General features: G+C 29.1%; 2 protein-coding genes and 1 long non-coding RNA gene across 3 annotated transcripts; 1 reads left to right on the forward strand and 2 right to left on the reverse strand.

Moving 5' to 3' along the window:
- Positions 1–5,748: 5,748 nt before the first annotated feature.
- Positions 5,749–8,338, reverse strand: LOC137805813 (uncharacterized). Its single transcript, XR_011080242.1, has 2 exons — positions 8,059–8,338; positions 5,749–6,367 (listed from the first exon to the last, which is right to left on the reverse strand). It is a non-coding gene; the product is annotated as an uncharacterized lncRNA (long non-coding RNA).
- A 711-nt stretch (positions 8,339–9,049) lies between these two features.
- Positions 9,050–10,798, forward strand: LOC137806626 (thioredoxin H2-like). The gene is made up of 3 exons (XM_068606838.1): positions 9,050–9,686; positions 9,811–9,933; positions 10,287–10,798. The coding sequence occupies exons 1-3, from the start codon at positions 9,573–9,575 to the stop codon at positions 10,416–10,418; spliced, it is 369 nt and encodes a 122-aa protein (XP_068462939.1). The 5' UTR covers positions 9,050–9,572; the 3' UTR covers positions 10,419–10,798.
- A 1,322-nt stretch (positions 10,799–12,120) lies between these two features.
- LOC137806627 (uncharacterized) lies at positions 12,121–14,529 on the reverse strand. Its single transcript, XM_068606839.1, has 2 exons — positions 13,647–14,529; positions 12,121–12,835 (listed from the first exon to the last, which is right to left on the reverse strand). Exons 1-2 carry the CDS (start codon positions 14,012–14,014, stop codon positions 12,385–12,387), a joined length of 819 nt encoding a protein of 272 aa, XP_068462940.1. The 5' UTR covers positions 14,015–14,529; the 3' UTR covers positions 12,121–12,384.
- Positions 14,530–17,657: the final 3,128 nt, after the last annotated feature.

Consider the following 17,657-nt stretch of genomic DNA (forward strand, 5'->3'; position numbering starts at 1 on the left):
ATATAATTGATTATATTTTTTTTATTTAATTAATTATTACTATATGAATATTATTGAATATTATATCATTAGCATATATTTATATATCTTAGATAAGTTGATACATATGTTCCCAACCTCAGAATTCATAAATGAGGTGTAGATGAATCAATTTGATAGATAAATGAGTTTCAATATTACATAAGTATTCATCATCAAGTTATTTTTTATCCGATGATATTTTTATTTATTGTGAGTTAGACTACCTTGAGATAGTCATTTATTTTCAAATGACTTGTCAGATTGTGTTGATCTGATGTTATGGTCGTTTATTTCCAAACCACCTTGGACCATGATGTTCACTTATTTTCAAGCAACAATTTGATGGTCAATTATTTTCAAATGAATTTGAATGATTTATTTAGATCTTATGTGATGACTGTTGATTTTCAAATAACTTCAAATTATGATGATGATTGCTTATTTTCAAACGATTTTGTACTATGATCCAGTTGTGATGATTGTTTATTTTCAAACTACTTCAAATTATAATGATGATTGCTTATTTTCAAATGACTCTGTATTATGATTTGATGTAGTGTTTGTTTATTTTCAAATGATCTTTATTTTTCAAATGACTTCTTTTGGCTTTAATATGATGTAGTGACTATTTATTTTCAAATGATCTCAAATTGTGATTGTCGTTTTGTTTTTCAAATATTTGTATTGCTTTGATTTGATGTAGTGATAATTTATTTTCAAACGATCTCGGACAACTTTTGCTTTCTTTTTTCTGATGTGATGATCATTTATTTTTCAAACGAATGTATTGTTTTGATTCGATGTAGTGCCTTTTATTTTCAAATGATCTCGGATAACTTTAGATTTCTTTAATCTGATGATGGTTGTTTATTTTCAAATGACTTTATTAATTTGATTAGATGTAGTGATCGTTTATTTTTAAATGATCTTGATAACTTTCGATTTCTTTCATCTGATGTGACGGTTGTTTATTTTCAAAGGATTGTATTTCTTTGATATGATATGGTGACTGTTTACTTTCAAACAATCTCAAATAGGTTTGGATTTCTTTCATCTGATATGATGATTGTTTATTTTCAAACAAATATATTATTTTGATCCTATGTGGTGACCATTTGCTTTCAAACGATCTCAAATAGCTTTGGATTTCTTTCATCTAATGTGATGGTTGTTTATTTTCAAATGACTGTATTAATTTGATTAGATGTAGTGATCGTTTATTTTTAAATGATCTTGATAACTTTGGATTTCTTTCATCTGATGTGATGGTTGTTTATTTTCAAAGGATTGTATTGCTTTGATATGATATGGTGACTATTTACTTTCAAACGATCTCAAATAGCTTTGGATTTCTTTCATCCGATATGATGATTGTTTATTTTCAAACGAATATATTACTTTGATATGATGTAGTGACTGTATTTTCATACGATCTCGAATAACTTTTGCTTTCTTTCATCCAATGTGATGGTCTTTTCTTTTCAAATTACTATATTGCTTTGATCTGATGTCGTGATCGTTTATTTTCAAACAATCTCGAATAGCTTTGGATTTCTTTCATCTGTTGTGATGATAACTAATTTCTTTTCAAACTACGTCAGACGACTTTGGATGCAATTTCTTTGCGAGAGACAGAGATATGAAAAAGAAAATTTTATTTCAAGAATGTGCCTCATTAAAACATTGTTTGTCAAACCCTCTTTAAGAACAAAAATCGAGCAAAGGGAAAATAAAACATTATTCCATTACAACAATTTGAATCAACTATAGTATATATTCAAGTTGTACTATAACTTGTTGAGTGATAATAAAAATAAGGAATTTTCATCCGCTTATCGTTGTTGCATGCCAACTATTGTGTGTTGGAGAGTGTCCTCTTGGAAAATATTTTTCATGTGTATTTTGAAGATAATGGAAAAGGATGGGTCCATCTCAAGATTGGTAGAAGTCAAGCTAATGGTTCAACTTCTAGTAAAAACCATAAAATTTTGTGGTTTTTTTTACCTAGGTCTTAAAAGAGGATCCCAAATGTTCTTACCAGAAAAGAGCATAGTTCTTCCAAGGTGGGAAAAGTGGTATTCCTAAAAAGTTGAGCTTGATCCTGTGAGAATTGATCACCAAGTTGTTAATGAAGACTGAGGGGGAATCCACCTGCATAAGATGCTCTGATGCTCAAGTCAAAAAGGGAAAAATAGATTATAAGTATACAAGTATGAAAATGGAGTGAGTAATCCATGTGGGATTGATATGTATTTATAGGTCTTTTTGGATCTGGACAGAGGTATTCAAAAGATATTTAAAATAAATAAGAGATACAATTGATTATTGAATATTTTTCATTCAATCAATTATCACTATATAAATATCCAAGTTATATGCACTAGTGCAAAAAGGAAGTTGACATATAGACACCGTTCAAATGCGAGCATCGTCTAAAAAAATAGAGTGATAATTTTATAAATAAAAGCAACATATAGATGACGATTATAAATACAACCCTCACCTATTTAGAAATAGAGAATATAGACGATTTTGGTGTGAAATTGTCGCCTATTGTGAACACTATAGACTACGGTTTGTGTGAAAATCACCCAATTTACCTCAATATTTCATATAAACTACAATTATTAGGTTATAATCATCGTCTATATAGCCTTTTACTTCACATTATGACCACAATTATTTATAACATCATCTCACATATCCTTACACATATTCATGCAATACATAACATCATGTGTCATTTCGTCATTTATATCAATTTCATACTCATTTTATAAATGCCTTTATACATTTAAATATAACACCACTAAATTAAAATAAAAAATTACAACAAAAAATGTGTAACTTAACTGAAAGAATGAATTTATTAAACTCAAGTCTTGGAATTGGCTTTAAGAGTAAGAATAGATTTTTTTTCGTTTTTCTTATGGGTCTTCCAGTCCTATGTGTTGTGTTAAAGCTTTATAATTAAAAATCTGAAAAATTTGTGTAAGGTACCTTTGTTCTTAGTTTTGTATCTTAGTTTTTAGTTTTGTATCAAATGTACTTATCTGTGGTGAATAAAAGAAATACCTCGGAGAATGTTTAAGACTTAGAAATTAGGTTTGGAAAAGATTAATTTTGAACTATTGTGACTTGGTTGTATGGTTAAAAGTATTAGTCTTTATTATCTTAGAAGGATAAGAAAATGTGAGATATTTAAGGTATAAAGCTTAGAGAAAGACGCTAAAGAAGTTTTCATAGTAGTAATAAGGTATAATTATCTTTTTGTCCTTATATTTGGGGTTAATATTAAATTTAATATAGTGGGTTTTAAAAAAATCAATTTGGTCCCAAAGTTTTTTAAAAATATTCATTTTGGTCTCTTCCGTTAAGTTTCCATCAACGGCGTTAATGGTTGATGACGTGACGCACACAATGACATTCGTTTGTACACGTGTAGTGAACCAAATTTTAGGATTTGGAAATTGGGAAAAAAAGATTAAGGAAGAGGGAGGTGGAGGCGATGACAACTGTAGTGGCGGAGCCAAGGGAGGGACGACAATTATAGATGTTTATACAAATATCTTTCAAATTTTAATGCAAAATTGGATATTCTCTTATATGAATTCTTATGTTCTACCCTAATTCCTAGAATCACCAATGTTACTAGGGTCACTTATTTCTGACACATTGCTTTAACTCATTTTTTGTTTCAAAATCATAACAACAATTTATGCTGACAGATTGTCCATTATTGTTTGTAGAATCATAACAAAAAATAAGAATGGTTTTGTTAACGGGAGGGACATTAAAGATTGGTTCGAAAGCCATTAATCGTTGAGATAAAAACTATTTTGGAATCACAAAATCGCACTCCACCATAACCTCCAACAAACACCCTACAATCCAACCACCTCCACCACGTTCCTAGTATGCATTTAGAGACCACCTCCAAAGATGTTAACAAATGAGAAAAATCCTAACCTTTAAATATTGAACTTTACTAATCTTTGTCAAACCTCGTCACGTACCACCTCACACAACATCCAATTTCGCTTATCCTTTAATTCAAAGTCCATGTGAACAATTCTCTTTTTCACATAAGTATCACTTAATGTTGTTAGAGGAAGGTTAAAAAAAAACTAATTTAAATATTTTTTAAAAACAAAAGAATCAAATTAATTTTTTTAAAAATTACTATACTAAATTGAGTATTTATCATAAATATAAGATCAATAAAGTAATTAAGGAGAAATGAGCGGTTGTGTTAGAAAACGTGTTTGGGAGATAGAATGATTAAAATAATAGAGAAGGCAAGAATTAGAAGGAAAAGTTGGTGTGAAGACATTGAAAGATCACTACTTGAAACCAATGAAGTTGTGCCATTTGTTTGAACGAGAGAGAAAAGATTGGGGAGCATATGTGGCTTCTTTTTGTAGTTATTATCTTTATGTCTTCAATTATCATCAGAACTCTTTTACAGAATGAACATAAAGTAAGTGATGCCCCTTTCAGCTGAATCCAACTATGTAACAGCTCAAACTCAAACTCTGTTTCTGATTCTCCAAGACTTCAATTTCAACCCTCCTTCCTCTCTCTCACCAAAATACAAATCATACTTCATCTATCATAACACTTAAGTTAAACATATTCAATACAATTATCTTCAATACAACTAACTACAACAAAAATTACAATTATTTTATTTTAGAGACTAAAATAATTAATTATTATATTAATTAAATTACATATAATTTTATAAATTAAAAAATTAGTAATATTTAAAATATTTTTTATTATTAAAAAAATTTATAAAATAATTTTTAAATTTCTATCGTTACTAAAATTTTCATTACTAACTATTTTATATTCTAAATTAATTTCTATCAATTTTTTAAAAATTAATTTAAAATTTAAAAATTAGTAACTAAAATTTTGGTGACTAATTTAGATAATAATTTAGAAATTACGTAATTTTTTTATAATAATAGAAATTACTTTAGATACTAATAATATTTTAGTTTCTAAAAATAGTATTTAACTTAGCCAATATAATGACTAATTATTTTTTGTCTCTAAATTTGATTATTATTTAATAATTTTCTTGTAGTGTGTAATTTTTATATTTTAATTTCAATCATAGTTTTTTTTTTCATTTTGATCTTTTATAATTGTTTTATCTTTGTCATTTATATTTTGCTATTCTTTAAGTGCCAAATTTAAATAGGATAACATTTTGTATTATACATTAGTTCAGTTTAATTCATATAAAAAATATATTAAATAATCTTGTATCAATATAAAACTTTGTATATATAATCTTTACGGTAAAAGCTATCAATCTCACATTAAAAAAAAAAAACTTTGTTACGGTGACGGTTTTCCAAACCGCCATTAAATTGGCTATCACAAAGTTTAATGTGACAGTCTTACGCTACCTACCACTTTAACACTTTGTTTAAAGTGAGGATTTTTATATGTAGGTAGTGATAGTCATAATTGCACAAATTAATTCATTGAAAAGGATTTTAGCGTCATTATATAGGATATAATGTGACATTTTTAACTGTTAGTATTATAATAAAATTGTAAAAATAATATGTCGGTTTGAACTGACGTAATTTTAATTCTAAATAAATGGAATTTAGCCACCACTTTTTTATAATCTGATTTGCACAATTAAACTAAACATAATATATTTTCCTAATAAAAAATAAAATACTAATAAAATGAAATACTATATAAAGTTATAAGCATCCATTCATTGCATTGAAAATTAAAATACACATGATATTGTTCAAAAGTTGATACATAATTGGAAATTTAAACACAAATAATTGTTCAAAAATTGATACATAATTTAAAATTAAAACACGTGTTGTTCATCCCTAATCATTTTTGCTTCCAGCACTTGATCCTATTATTTGATTAGGTGATAGAGCACCACTTCCAGTATCTGATGCTTGAAATAAATAATTTTAACTTAATGAATTTGAATGTTTATAATTATAAAATAAAAGACACCAATAAATATTTAAACGTATTAATACCTCATTGATGGATGCATGAACCAAATTAGTTGTCATTGCAGCAAAATGTTCTCGAACATCTTTTCTCAAAGCAATATATGCAAGCAAAGTGTTCATTTGATTTTTCACAATTGCAAACTCAATTTCAATTTAAATTACCTTATCCCCAACATTTGATGAAGTTGAACTAGAGGAAGGATAGTTCATACCACTTAGCCTTTTTATGGATCCTTTGAAAACAAGGTTGGGACAAGCTCCATATGACAACCCTCTAACTCGACCCGGATGCTCCTTACTAAATATGATACTAATTGGATCTTCTGGAGATATATCTGAAGCATAAACAAATAATAGTTACTGACTATAGACATTAAAAGTTTTTACAGTGAACCACTTCATTATTCCATTGAGAAGAAACTATTGAAAGATTGATTTCTTAAATCACTCCATGATAGTAAGAACTTTATTACTTTGCTCAATATTTGTGCAATCGCAACCTTTAGACTTGCTTAGCTCCAATAACCAATTTTATCTATCTTGGCACATTACCATAATTTAGCATTTGTTTTCTTTAAAAACATATCTTTGCACGATGCATCATATCAACACATATCAATGACCAGCAAAGCATCTAACCAAGAAAGTGCAACTTTATAAAACATTACATGAAAATTGAATGTTAACACTAAAAAATCCCACTATATTCTTTAGGGTTCAAGGTCTGACAATGGAAGAATGAAAAAGCAATTTGAAAAGTTCAGGCCATTAACAAATCCCACAATATGTATTTAAGATTGCAGAAGCACCAAAACAGACTTGTTTTAGAGGTTCTGCTAGAATCATTATTGGAATGTACACTTGGTGAAGTCATGAAGCATAAAATAAAATACTATCACTAATGGAATATGGGACGTAAGATACAGAGATATATCAACTTTAAAGAGCTTCTAATATAAGGAAACATACCAACCAATAAATCCACTTTAGATTAGTAGAGAACAAGGAGGCACAAGGAAGTAATCCACAGTTAGAGTGATCGTTCAACTAATACTCTTTTGGAACAAAGGATCCCAGAAGCTAAAAGAAGACATAAATGTTATTCAGAATCATAGAAAGTTTATCAAAATCAACATTGCTTCTTTGTGATGATTATTTCAAACTCTAGGAAAATATATCAAAGAATTAAAATCAGAACAACTAACTATAACATTAGGGACAATAATGTGTTGCTCCATTTACTGCAGAGATAATTTTGTGATGTTTTATTACAACAACTTGATAATAAGACCATAACATTATGGTCAGTAATATTATTTTAAAAATCAAATTCAATTCTAGTAAACGAGTTAATTATAAACTAATGTACAAGATTCTATAGTGACATTCAAAACTAGATTAATTGCCAAAATAATATTGACAAAGGACTCATGCAAAATACCTTAGCTTGGTCTGTCAAATATATCTTTCCCTATAAAAGGAACAATAATAATGTCCTGTCGGTTAACATTGTAGCCAGCCCTCTGATTTCCAGTTTCTGATTTTTCGTATGTAATTTTACTATCATTAATGTAATTTCCTACTAACTGGTTTCTTCTGCTAAATGGTGTTTGATCAGAGAGAAATTTCAATTTTATAGCCTATTTCTAAAACAATTATTCTTTTTGTTTTTAATGGAGCCTCTTATGAAAGGGGAAGCCACTGCATGAAGTAGAGTTTTACCACAACGAAAAGTAGAAAAAGAATGAAGGAAAATTTAGAGAGTAAATAGAAAGAGACGGAATAAAAAACAAGAAGACTGGAAATCAGAATCTGGTACCTCCGTAAAATTCACTTTTGTCACAATTTACTTTGATCATTAGATTTTCGACAAGTGAAGGATCAGCCGTTAACACAAGGGAAGTTACCAACCAACAGAGGGAAAAGACAATAACACAATCAACATAGTCATACACAATAGATTTCACAAATTAAGAACCACAATAGATTTGACAAATTAGGAACAATCCAACCGTAGATTTCAAACCTAAACAAACGATGGCAGAGGAGGCGGCAATGGCGGACCATGGCAGAGAGTGTAACGCGTGAACGCGAGAGTGAAGAGAGGTAGGGTTCGCAGGCAATGACACGAGAGTGGAGAGAGGTAGGGTTTGGAGAGAGAGGGGCGAGAGTGGTAGGGTTTCGTGAGTGTTTCATGAGAGAGGGGCATATTTTTTAGTAGAGAGGGAAGAGTGTTTATGAAAAATGTGAAGAGTTAAGAGTGTATTTAGTTTCCAAGAGTTCAACACAATTAAGAATAATGAGAAATGATGTATGGAGGGTAGGAAACTTGGGATTTTTATTCTGAAAGATAATTATGGCAGTTCAAAATGACACATTCTGAAGGATAATTGTGACCGTTACTAAGACGTCGTATTATACAGAAACTTATGACGATTATTAATAACCACCCCCTTTATAATTTTTTTTTTATAGTGTAACCTTTAATCTAAGAAATGCTTAATCACAATATATTAAATTTTATGATGTAAAATTCATACTAGTGTAGTAATAAACGAAATATATTAATTAATTACATACACTTCGAGGTTTACTACTTTTGTATTTTCAGAAATAATTTATCTTATTATAATAATTTTAAAGACATCATTAATTGATAATTTATAACCTAAAAACTGTTTTTATTAGCTTATTAATTTGAAGTAGCATTGAAAATCCATTGCTGTTAATTAGTGATAATGTATGATGCATATAATATTTTATATTATTGTTAATCGATTAGAAAACACTCTAAAATTGATTCTTAAAATAATTATATTTTGATAATATTCAATAATTAAGTGTCAAAACTTTTAAACCATTAATATATTTCAATCAAATTTCGGTTTTAATCATTAGTTAATAGAGGAACACTCAATGAAAAAATAGAGGCGAAAGTTCATAAAATTAGAAAAGATACGAGAATTTGAGTGTTTTTATAATAAAACTAAAACACCACACACTCAATTATAATATATGAGAGATTGAAGTATAGACTTGTTCTTATTCACCATATATTTAATTCCAAAACGTTGGCTTGATCTTTCAGCACAAACATGATTGTGTGTACTTTGGGAAACTTCTTGTACACAAGGATAAACTTTTTTTTGTCTAGAAGAAAGAAACCTTAAGTCCCAAAACATGGGAATTTGAAAGAGGTAACTGTACTTTCATCTTAACACCATGGGACCATAGATTTTTTGCAGGTACTTATGCTCTCCATAGTGTTCCCTGAACTTGCTAGCTTTGAGGGTCCAATTTACAGCTTGCCACAAACACAAGAATCTGATACGTTTCAAAAGAAATCATATTATAGTTTCCCACTACTTTGTTAGTCTATATATAAGCCTCTCCCTCCACTTTAATTTTCCATCATCCAAAACACAGAACCTCTTCTTTTTTTCAACTTAACTTTGATTCATACAAGGTCATAAGCCAATTTTGGTTTAGAAGAAAGGAAGCATTAAGCTACGTGGGATCAGACTTTGAGACTTATCTGACATGGCCATGGTGTATGGTGGTAGACCAACTTCACTCCCATCTCAAGTCCTCACCTTTCACTCCTCTGCTAAATGGAATCAGCACTTTGATGCCTTGAAACAAACTAACAAACTGGTTTGTCTAGGCACTGTACTTTGGTTAATTATTGTATCATATTGAAGTGGTGAAATGTTTTGGTTTATTTTTCACCGCAAAAGAAAAAAATTGGCTTTACTGAGATCATTTTTCATTGCTACAGATGGTGGTTGATTTCACTGCTTCATGGTGTGGACCTTGCAAACAAATGGACCCAGTTATCCAAGAGTTTGCTGCCACATTTAGAGACGTTGAGTTTGTCAAGATTGATGTGGATGAGTTAATGGTATAATCACTCATTCTTTTTCACTTTATTAACTCATTAGTTCCTAACTTCAAAAATCATACATTACATAAACTCTATTATTGGTAAAATGTGTTAGCTTTTTGGTTAAAATTTGTCTAAGTTTCTATATTCTAAAAATGATGATTTTGGTTTTCATATTTACATAATTGGTAAATTTCATCTCTTATTTTAATATAACAAGTTTCATAAAAAATGATGAAATTAAGTTATGTGTTGTTAAAAATATGAGGATTAAAATCATCTACCTAAGGTCAATATCAAAAGTTCACTCATTATTTTACAGTAAAAAATTATTTCCAGAACTAGGTAACTGATTTGGATTATGATAACAGGGGGTATCAGAACGTTTCCAAGTACAGGGAATGCCAACTTTCATGCTAATTAAGAAAGGAAAAGTGGCTGATAAAGTGGTGGGAGTAAAAAAGGAGGAGCTACAAAGGTTGATTGAGCAACACAGAAAATGAATGTGTGATCATCTACTATACTAAATTCAGCAAGTTCACTTCAACATATATTTTACCAGATCTTCTTGCTAGGCATAATCTTTTGAAGTCACAACCAGAGAATATTTGAGTGCCCTGAATGTTTTCTTTGGGGATGTTTCTCATCATGTTTTGTCCCTTGGATTCTAGTTTTGTCTAATTTTCTGTTTTTTGAAAAAATAAACAAAAGGAAAAAGCTATAGGAAGCTGAATAAGCTGGTACCATTATGTTCAGATAAAAACAAGTGTCATTGTTTAATGTTCACATCACAATTTAATATTTAGACCTATTTGCAATTTGTAATGTGTCGGTGCTGATTTTAAGCCATGAATGAAAAACGACAGAAAATGGCTCTGATTCATCCAATGTCTATTTAATATATGTATTAAAAGGTCACATCCATTGGATTGGTTAGTGATATTTTACACTTTCATAAGTATCAATTGCAATCAACATTATTAGCAAAAGACGACACCTCACTTAGAAAAAAAAAGGGATTTTTTTTTTCCAAAGTTTTGACAATAAATGCAGAAATTGATAGAGAAATCATGGGACCAAATGCATGGCCACTGTAAAACGAATGTAGATTCTTATAAGCAAATATCTTCAGACTACTCATTTTCATACCAATGGGAAACGAGTTTTGGATGAGGTTGTTTCATCCCATCTATGTGTAGCCTTTGTCAAAATGATTATGAAATCACTGATTATATTTTCCTCCTTTATCTGTTCTCTAAGAACATTTTAGAGTTGGATTCAGAGTTTTTCCTATAAAAATATCAACAATAATCCATCTAGGAAAATATTTATTCTCTGTCCTCAAGCTTGTCAAAGAATGTGGTTGAGGCTGTTTTTGCAACGATCACCTTAGTTGTTTGGGCCATTTGGCATTGCAGGAATAGGAGACACTCCAACAACTCAGTCCCTTCAGTGCAGAATGTTATCTCCTAATCATTAGGAATGTCATCTCACTGAAAATACCATCAGTTCCTCCATGAATTCTTCCATTGTTGAAATTGCTAAGCAACTTAAAATCAAAGACATCCCTAGGAAAGCTTATTGTATTTTTGCAATTTTTGGGGACTCCTCTTTGGCATGGTTAGACCAAGTGCAACACTAATGGTTTATTTAGAGACAATTCTGAAGCAACAAGTTGTGAAGATATCTTTAGATATTATAAGGCCAATATCATGGGGGCTTCTCTAATAACTAGGATGTTTCAACATTTTTTTTGTTGAGCTTAATGAAGTTATTACAACCATTGATATTGTCCAGCTCAGTCCTTAAATGAGTTTGGTTGATGGAAATCTCTCCCTTAGATCATAGCTACCGACTTTAATAAAAATAAATATTGTCATTCAAATTATAGGTTCAAATAGAGTTGTTCTTGTTTGGGTTTGATTCTGTCCCCTTTGTCTTTTTAGCCACTCCTTATGATTTAATGATATTATTTGGCTTGATGTCAATTGCAGAGTGTGTGGTAGGGGTGTCTCCGTTGCATTCGCTTAGCTTCTTTTGATTGAAAAAATCTTTTAGTTCATTTAAGTTTATGTCTTTAATAAATGATCGCATTGTTAACAGAAATGTTAAATACTACAATGAAATAAACACACATATAGCAGCTAAAAGTTATTTAAGTCAAAATTTAAATATGAATAGAAGTAAAAAGTGTGAATAAACATATTAGGACTGTAAATATTCTCATCCATTCAATAATATATTGTAATATTGATTGAACACAATCCAGGACCCTTAAAGCAGCTGAAATCGCTTTATTCCAAAATTACACCACACTGCAGACATGGTAGTAACATGCTTGGTTTATTTGTATTATGCACACTTTTCATGTCTAAGACTAAAGCTGTATTGTAAATATTTACACTGTAAACTGAGCCCTCACCTCATGTGTGTTAATTGGGAAAAGGCCACTAGACATAAAACACTGAATTAGTCATCAGTGTTGCTCAAAATCCTTTTCAGCTCATACTTCTGTTGTGTGGTGAGCCATGATGGGAACATAACATCAAACTTGATTCTCAAGTTTCCTTTCTTTCCAAGTTCCTTTGAGATTGGCATTCCTTCATTTGGGACCACCAACACAAATTTTGGTTTCACAACATCTGTCACTTGAATTCTGAGCTCTCTTCCATCCAAGGTTGTTAAGTTGAGAGTCTTTCCCACTAGAGCCTCTACAAGTAAGATTTTTTGTGTGACAACCAAATCATTTCCATCCCTCTTGAATAAAGCATGTGGTTTCTCATCCACAACAAAGATTAGATCATCAGGAGCACTAGCTTGTGCTTCTTGGTTGCCTTTCCCAGGAAATGTTATTTTTGTGCCTTTCTTCCAACCAGGTTTGATATCTATTTTCAAGACCTCTTCCTCAGTCTTCAACTTACTGCAAAAATCAAAAAGAGTAAACTTGTGAACCCAAAAGCACATATTTCCAAGCAATCTCAAATGGTAAAAGGTAATAGAAAATAGGTCATATTTGAAACAATATCTATTCACTTAACCAAGTTCGCCAGAAAACAAACCTTAAACTCCAATATCTTCACAAAACCAACATATTTTATGCAACTTGCTAAGTAATAGTTTCACTTTTTTTCTATATGACTACAATAAAGTGAGAGGACCAACGCAAATCCCAAAATAATAAAAAGATATCTTCTTTCTCCACATGTATGCATGCGTGCCTGCTAAAGTGTGTGTGATCAGGCCAAGTAAGTGAAAAGCCAATACAGAAAACAGTCAAACCAGAAGTGGAATGGCAAAATAAGAAAACAAATATGCTAATAAATCAAACAGAGCGAATAAATCACAGTATCAAGTAAAATGTAAATTGTACAATAATTTACAAAATAATACAGAAATTGGAGCTTGAATCTAGCCAAATATTGGACAATAATTCGTCCATTTAAATATACAGTAATCCCAATAAATATCAGAAAGTTTTGTTTTGATAGTTTCAGAATTATTACAATTTCAATCAACATCATAGCACATATAGCCCACCCATAAACACTAAAATGAATTCCCTTTCATAAGCTAATGGCACTCCAAACAAAATATTTCTTAGGCAACATGAAAGCAAATCAATAATTCAACCATGCATATTCACCAGCAAAACAATTAAAACTACAAACACACATTCCACCACTAATGCAAGAATTAAGACAAGAAATACAAGACTAAAACACAGGTATTACCCGAATCCATGATGAACAGTCCTTGAGATCTTCAACTTCTTTTTGTAACCTTTGTAAAGTTCTTCAAGGGTGCACACCAATTTTCTTTCAACAACCCCGTCACCCTTCTCCTCCTTCACCTTCATAGAATTCAAGGGATACTGGCCATAAAAATCATAGATCTGGCGCTTCTTGGGGTCACTGAGAACATCATAAGCCTCCGAAACCTGCTTGAACTTGGCCTCAGCTTCTTCTTTAGTAACAAGGTGGTGCTGATGGTTCTTGTCTGGGTGCCACTTCATGGCCAACCTCTTATATGCCCTCTTGAGTTCTTCATCCGAGGCATTGCGGTTCACCTTGAGGATCTTGTAGTAGTCCCCTGCACCCATCTTGGTCCAAAAATTCAGCAGAACTATGAGCTAAAAAAAATTGCTTTTTTTTTATGTTCGTTACAGGGTGGAGAAAAGTTATGTCTTTTCTTGGGTTGGAAAAGAAAAAGAGAGGATTGGGTTTGACTCTGTGCACGTGGCTACAAAAGGGGTTGTGTGAGTGAGACCAATAAAACCGAATCTACTAGTGGTAGCTGTGAAGGGAGGAAAATGCACTGGCAAAAAAGCAGCAAAAATCAGGTTCAATGTTCAGAAATGGCAGGGGAGAGAAACACTACTCAAACAGAGTGAGTGAGTGAGTGAGGGAGTGAGAAAGAGAACATGAGAATTTTAAGGTTGAGCACTTGGATGGTAATGGCTAAGAGATAGATAAATATCCATAGAACATTTTAATTTTGAAATTTGAAAGAGGGTTGTGGCTACTACTCAGTGTTGCAGTAGAAGTAGTACCTTGTACACAAAACTGTTCAGCAAGATCCAATATATAATGGCCAAATTGTGCTACTAAACAAAATGTTGAAGGCTTTTTTCATTCAATTCCATTTTGTTTTTTTAATTTTTGTTATCTTTTCAATTTATTTTTTCACCTTTTGGTTAATTTGTTTTTCATTATTTTAATTATTTTAATTATGTAATTGATTCTATTAGTTAATGATATCTAGTATATTTAACAAAAATGCAAACATGGCATTATATTATATTGTCTTGTTTTTTAATCAAACTCTTTTTTGCAAAAAAAAAAAACTTCACGTTACAAAATATTATATTACCAATTAGTATATTCTCTTAAACTCTATTTTGCAAAAATACGCAATAAAAAATATTATATTATTAATTAGTACAAAAAAATTTCACGTTTATTACACAATAAAAAATATTATATTATCAATCAGTATCTTAAACTCTTTTTTGCAAAAATACGCAATAAAAAATATTATATTATCAATTAGTATATTCGTACCGACATAACACATCACCATTGCGTCATATTTTATATTTCTGTTAAATATTATATGTTATGTTTATAGGTAGAACAATATCTAACCATTAAAATAAATAAATAAATTAACACTAATAAAATAAAAGGACTAAATTTACAAAAATGAAAATAATATGGGTACAAAAATACAATTACAAGAATTTCGAACAACCTATTAAAGAAGGCATGTGATTTCACGTTATGTTTTTTTATATTTGACTTAAACAAATGTATCTCCCAAATTAAGGAAATGATACAGAATTGAGATTTACTTAACATTTGATTTGGAGTGTAATAAACTTAGTTCAGGATCATTAAATTGATTAATTCCAGCAATGAAACTTACCAAAGTTGTGTCATGACATAAAATATTGATTTTAACCTTTAACTAAACACATAAAATATATTTTTAACTTAAAATCTTGTATTCTTTTTGCGGCGTATATTTTTTTCAGTTTATTGAATTAAAAAATAATTTTATTTACATTACTACTTTGAAGACTTTGAGTTCTGTATATTAACACTGTTTTTTTATATTTTGTATAAAAAAATCAATATATATTTTTTATAATTCTATAATTGTGTAAAGTTTTTTTTTTTTGCTTTTATTAGTAATTAATTTTTGTTTAAAAATCTAACTAACAATTTTCAATAAAGTTTTTTTTTTCTAAATTGTAAATGGTTCCTTCTTTCCCTTATCAAAACTTAAATATTGATTAAGAAAATATTTAATATAAGAATAACACTACAAGAAAATCATGAAATAAAAACCAATTTTAGAAACCAATTTTTGAGATAAGAAATAAATAATTAGTTAATATAATGACTAAATTATATACCATTTTATAAACTAAAAAAAATAGTTTCTAAATTAGTTTCTATTATTGTTAAATGGTTTCTAAATTGGTACTTAATTAACAACCAAGGTTTTTGCTACCAAATTTAGAATCTAAATAATTGGTAGTTAAAACTTTCGTAGCTAATTAGATGCCAATTTAAAAACTATTTAATAATAATAGAAACTAATTTAAAAATCAAACATTTTTTTTAGTCTCTAATTTAGTCATTATAGCAACTAATTATTTTTTGTTTCTAAAATTAATTTTTATTTTATGATTTTCTTGTAGTCAAAATTATAAAAAAACAATGATTCGTGTAAATCACAAATCTAAAAGAATCATGATCTTTGTAAATGATTAAAATATATTTAGTTGATAAGAAAATATTATTAGAATCAATTATATAAATTTAATAGAAATTAAATATTATTGATTTGGTACGTGAAAAACTCTCACATTATTAAAAATAAGTTATGTATATTTTTCTTTAATCTTCCAAAAATTATGAAAGTATCAAATTTTAAATTAGATAATATATTAGATGTAATTATAATCTTAGTAAATTTAAGGTGAAAATAATGAGTCAGGTTTAATAACTAAAAATAGGATTATAGATAACTCCTATCTCTATATTTAACTAGAGAATTCATTTCAACATATTAAAAAGTTTAAAAGTCAATAGTAGTTTGTGTATACTTCATTCCTTAAACCATTAAATCATTTTTAAGGATAAAGTCATAATAAAAGTATGACGTCTCAAAATAGACAATATCTCAAATGCAGTAATAAGTCTATCAATATTGTCTTGACATACTTGATATTGGAATACTAAAAGTTTTTAACATCTCACATTTGAAATTGGTAAAAGATATAGAGAAACTCAAGTCTTTGAAAATATATTCATAACGAATGTGAACTTATCACCATTAAAAGTAATTTCTAGTATAGCCTGTCATAATCGAGCACTCCTCAATAATCATTAAGTCGATTTCCCCCCTCATAAATCAATGTCATGTCTCAACAAAAATCTAAAACAACTTGTGGTGTATTTTGTATTGGGATAAAAGTTTGAAGCAAACTTGGAAATGGTGGATTTGATGCTATCAACCACCATTTTGATGATGATATAAGAGTTGTAGTTCTCGATCTTATGTTTAATCTTTGAGTTAGGGTTGTAATGAGGTTTATACATGTTGTAAGTGTCTTTATCTTTTATTATGTTTTTTTTGTTAAGTGACAAATTCATTTGAAAGTATTTTTGAGTTAATTGAAACGTTAAGTTATATTTTAGTATATTAGAAAACATTTTTGTCTTATTAAAATGTCCTTAAGCTTTATGGATTTTCAAGTAATAACTTTTTAATCATTAAAACATCATTTTAATATGTAAATTTCACTTAACTATTTCAAAGTCTGCATCACCTTGTTTTAATTGATTAAAATGAGAAATTAATTAATTAAAGTTACTTAAAGTTTAGACTTTAGTGATTTTAATAGATTAAAAGTGTGATTTACTTAATTAAAATCTTAAAAAAAGTTGAATGGTTATGTTTTAATGGATTAAAACAAAACTTTAATCCATTAAAACAATCAATCTTAATAAAAAATTAAATGAATTTAACTTAAAATTATTATAAAATTATTCAAAATCTTTCCTAACATTGAGATGAGTTTGCTAGATAGATAGGAAAACACTTTTTGGAGTTTCTTTAACCGAATTTATGGCATCAAGATGTTAAATTAAAAAAAATACAAAGGTGATCACCATTTATTTTCCTTATCATATATTGAGGTTAAATTTGTCCAATCATCTTCCTTAATTTTT

This window comes from Phaseolus vulgaris, chromosome 3, assembly GCF_000499845.2.
Source record: "Phaseolus vulgaris cultivar G19833 chromosome 3, P. vulgaris v2.0, whole genome shotgun sequence".
Taxonomy (NCBI): Eukaryota; Viridiplantae; Streptophyta; class Magnoliopsida; order Fabales; family Fabaceae; genus Phaseolus; species Phaseolus vulgaris.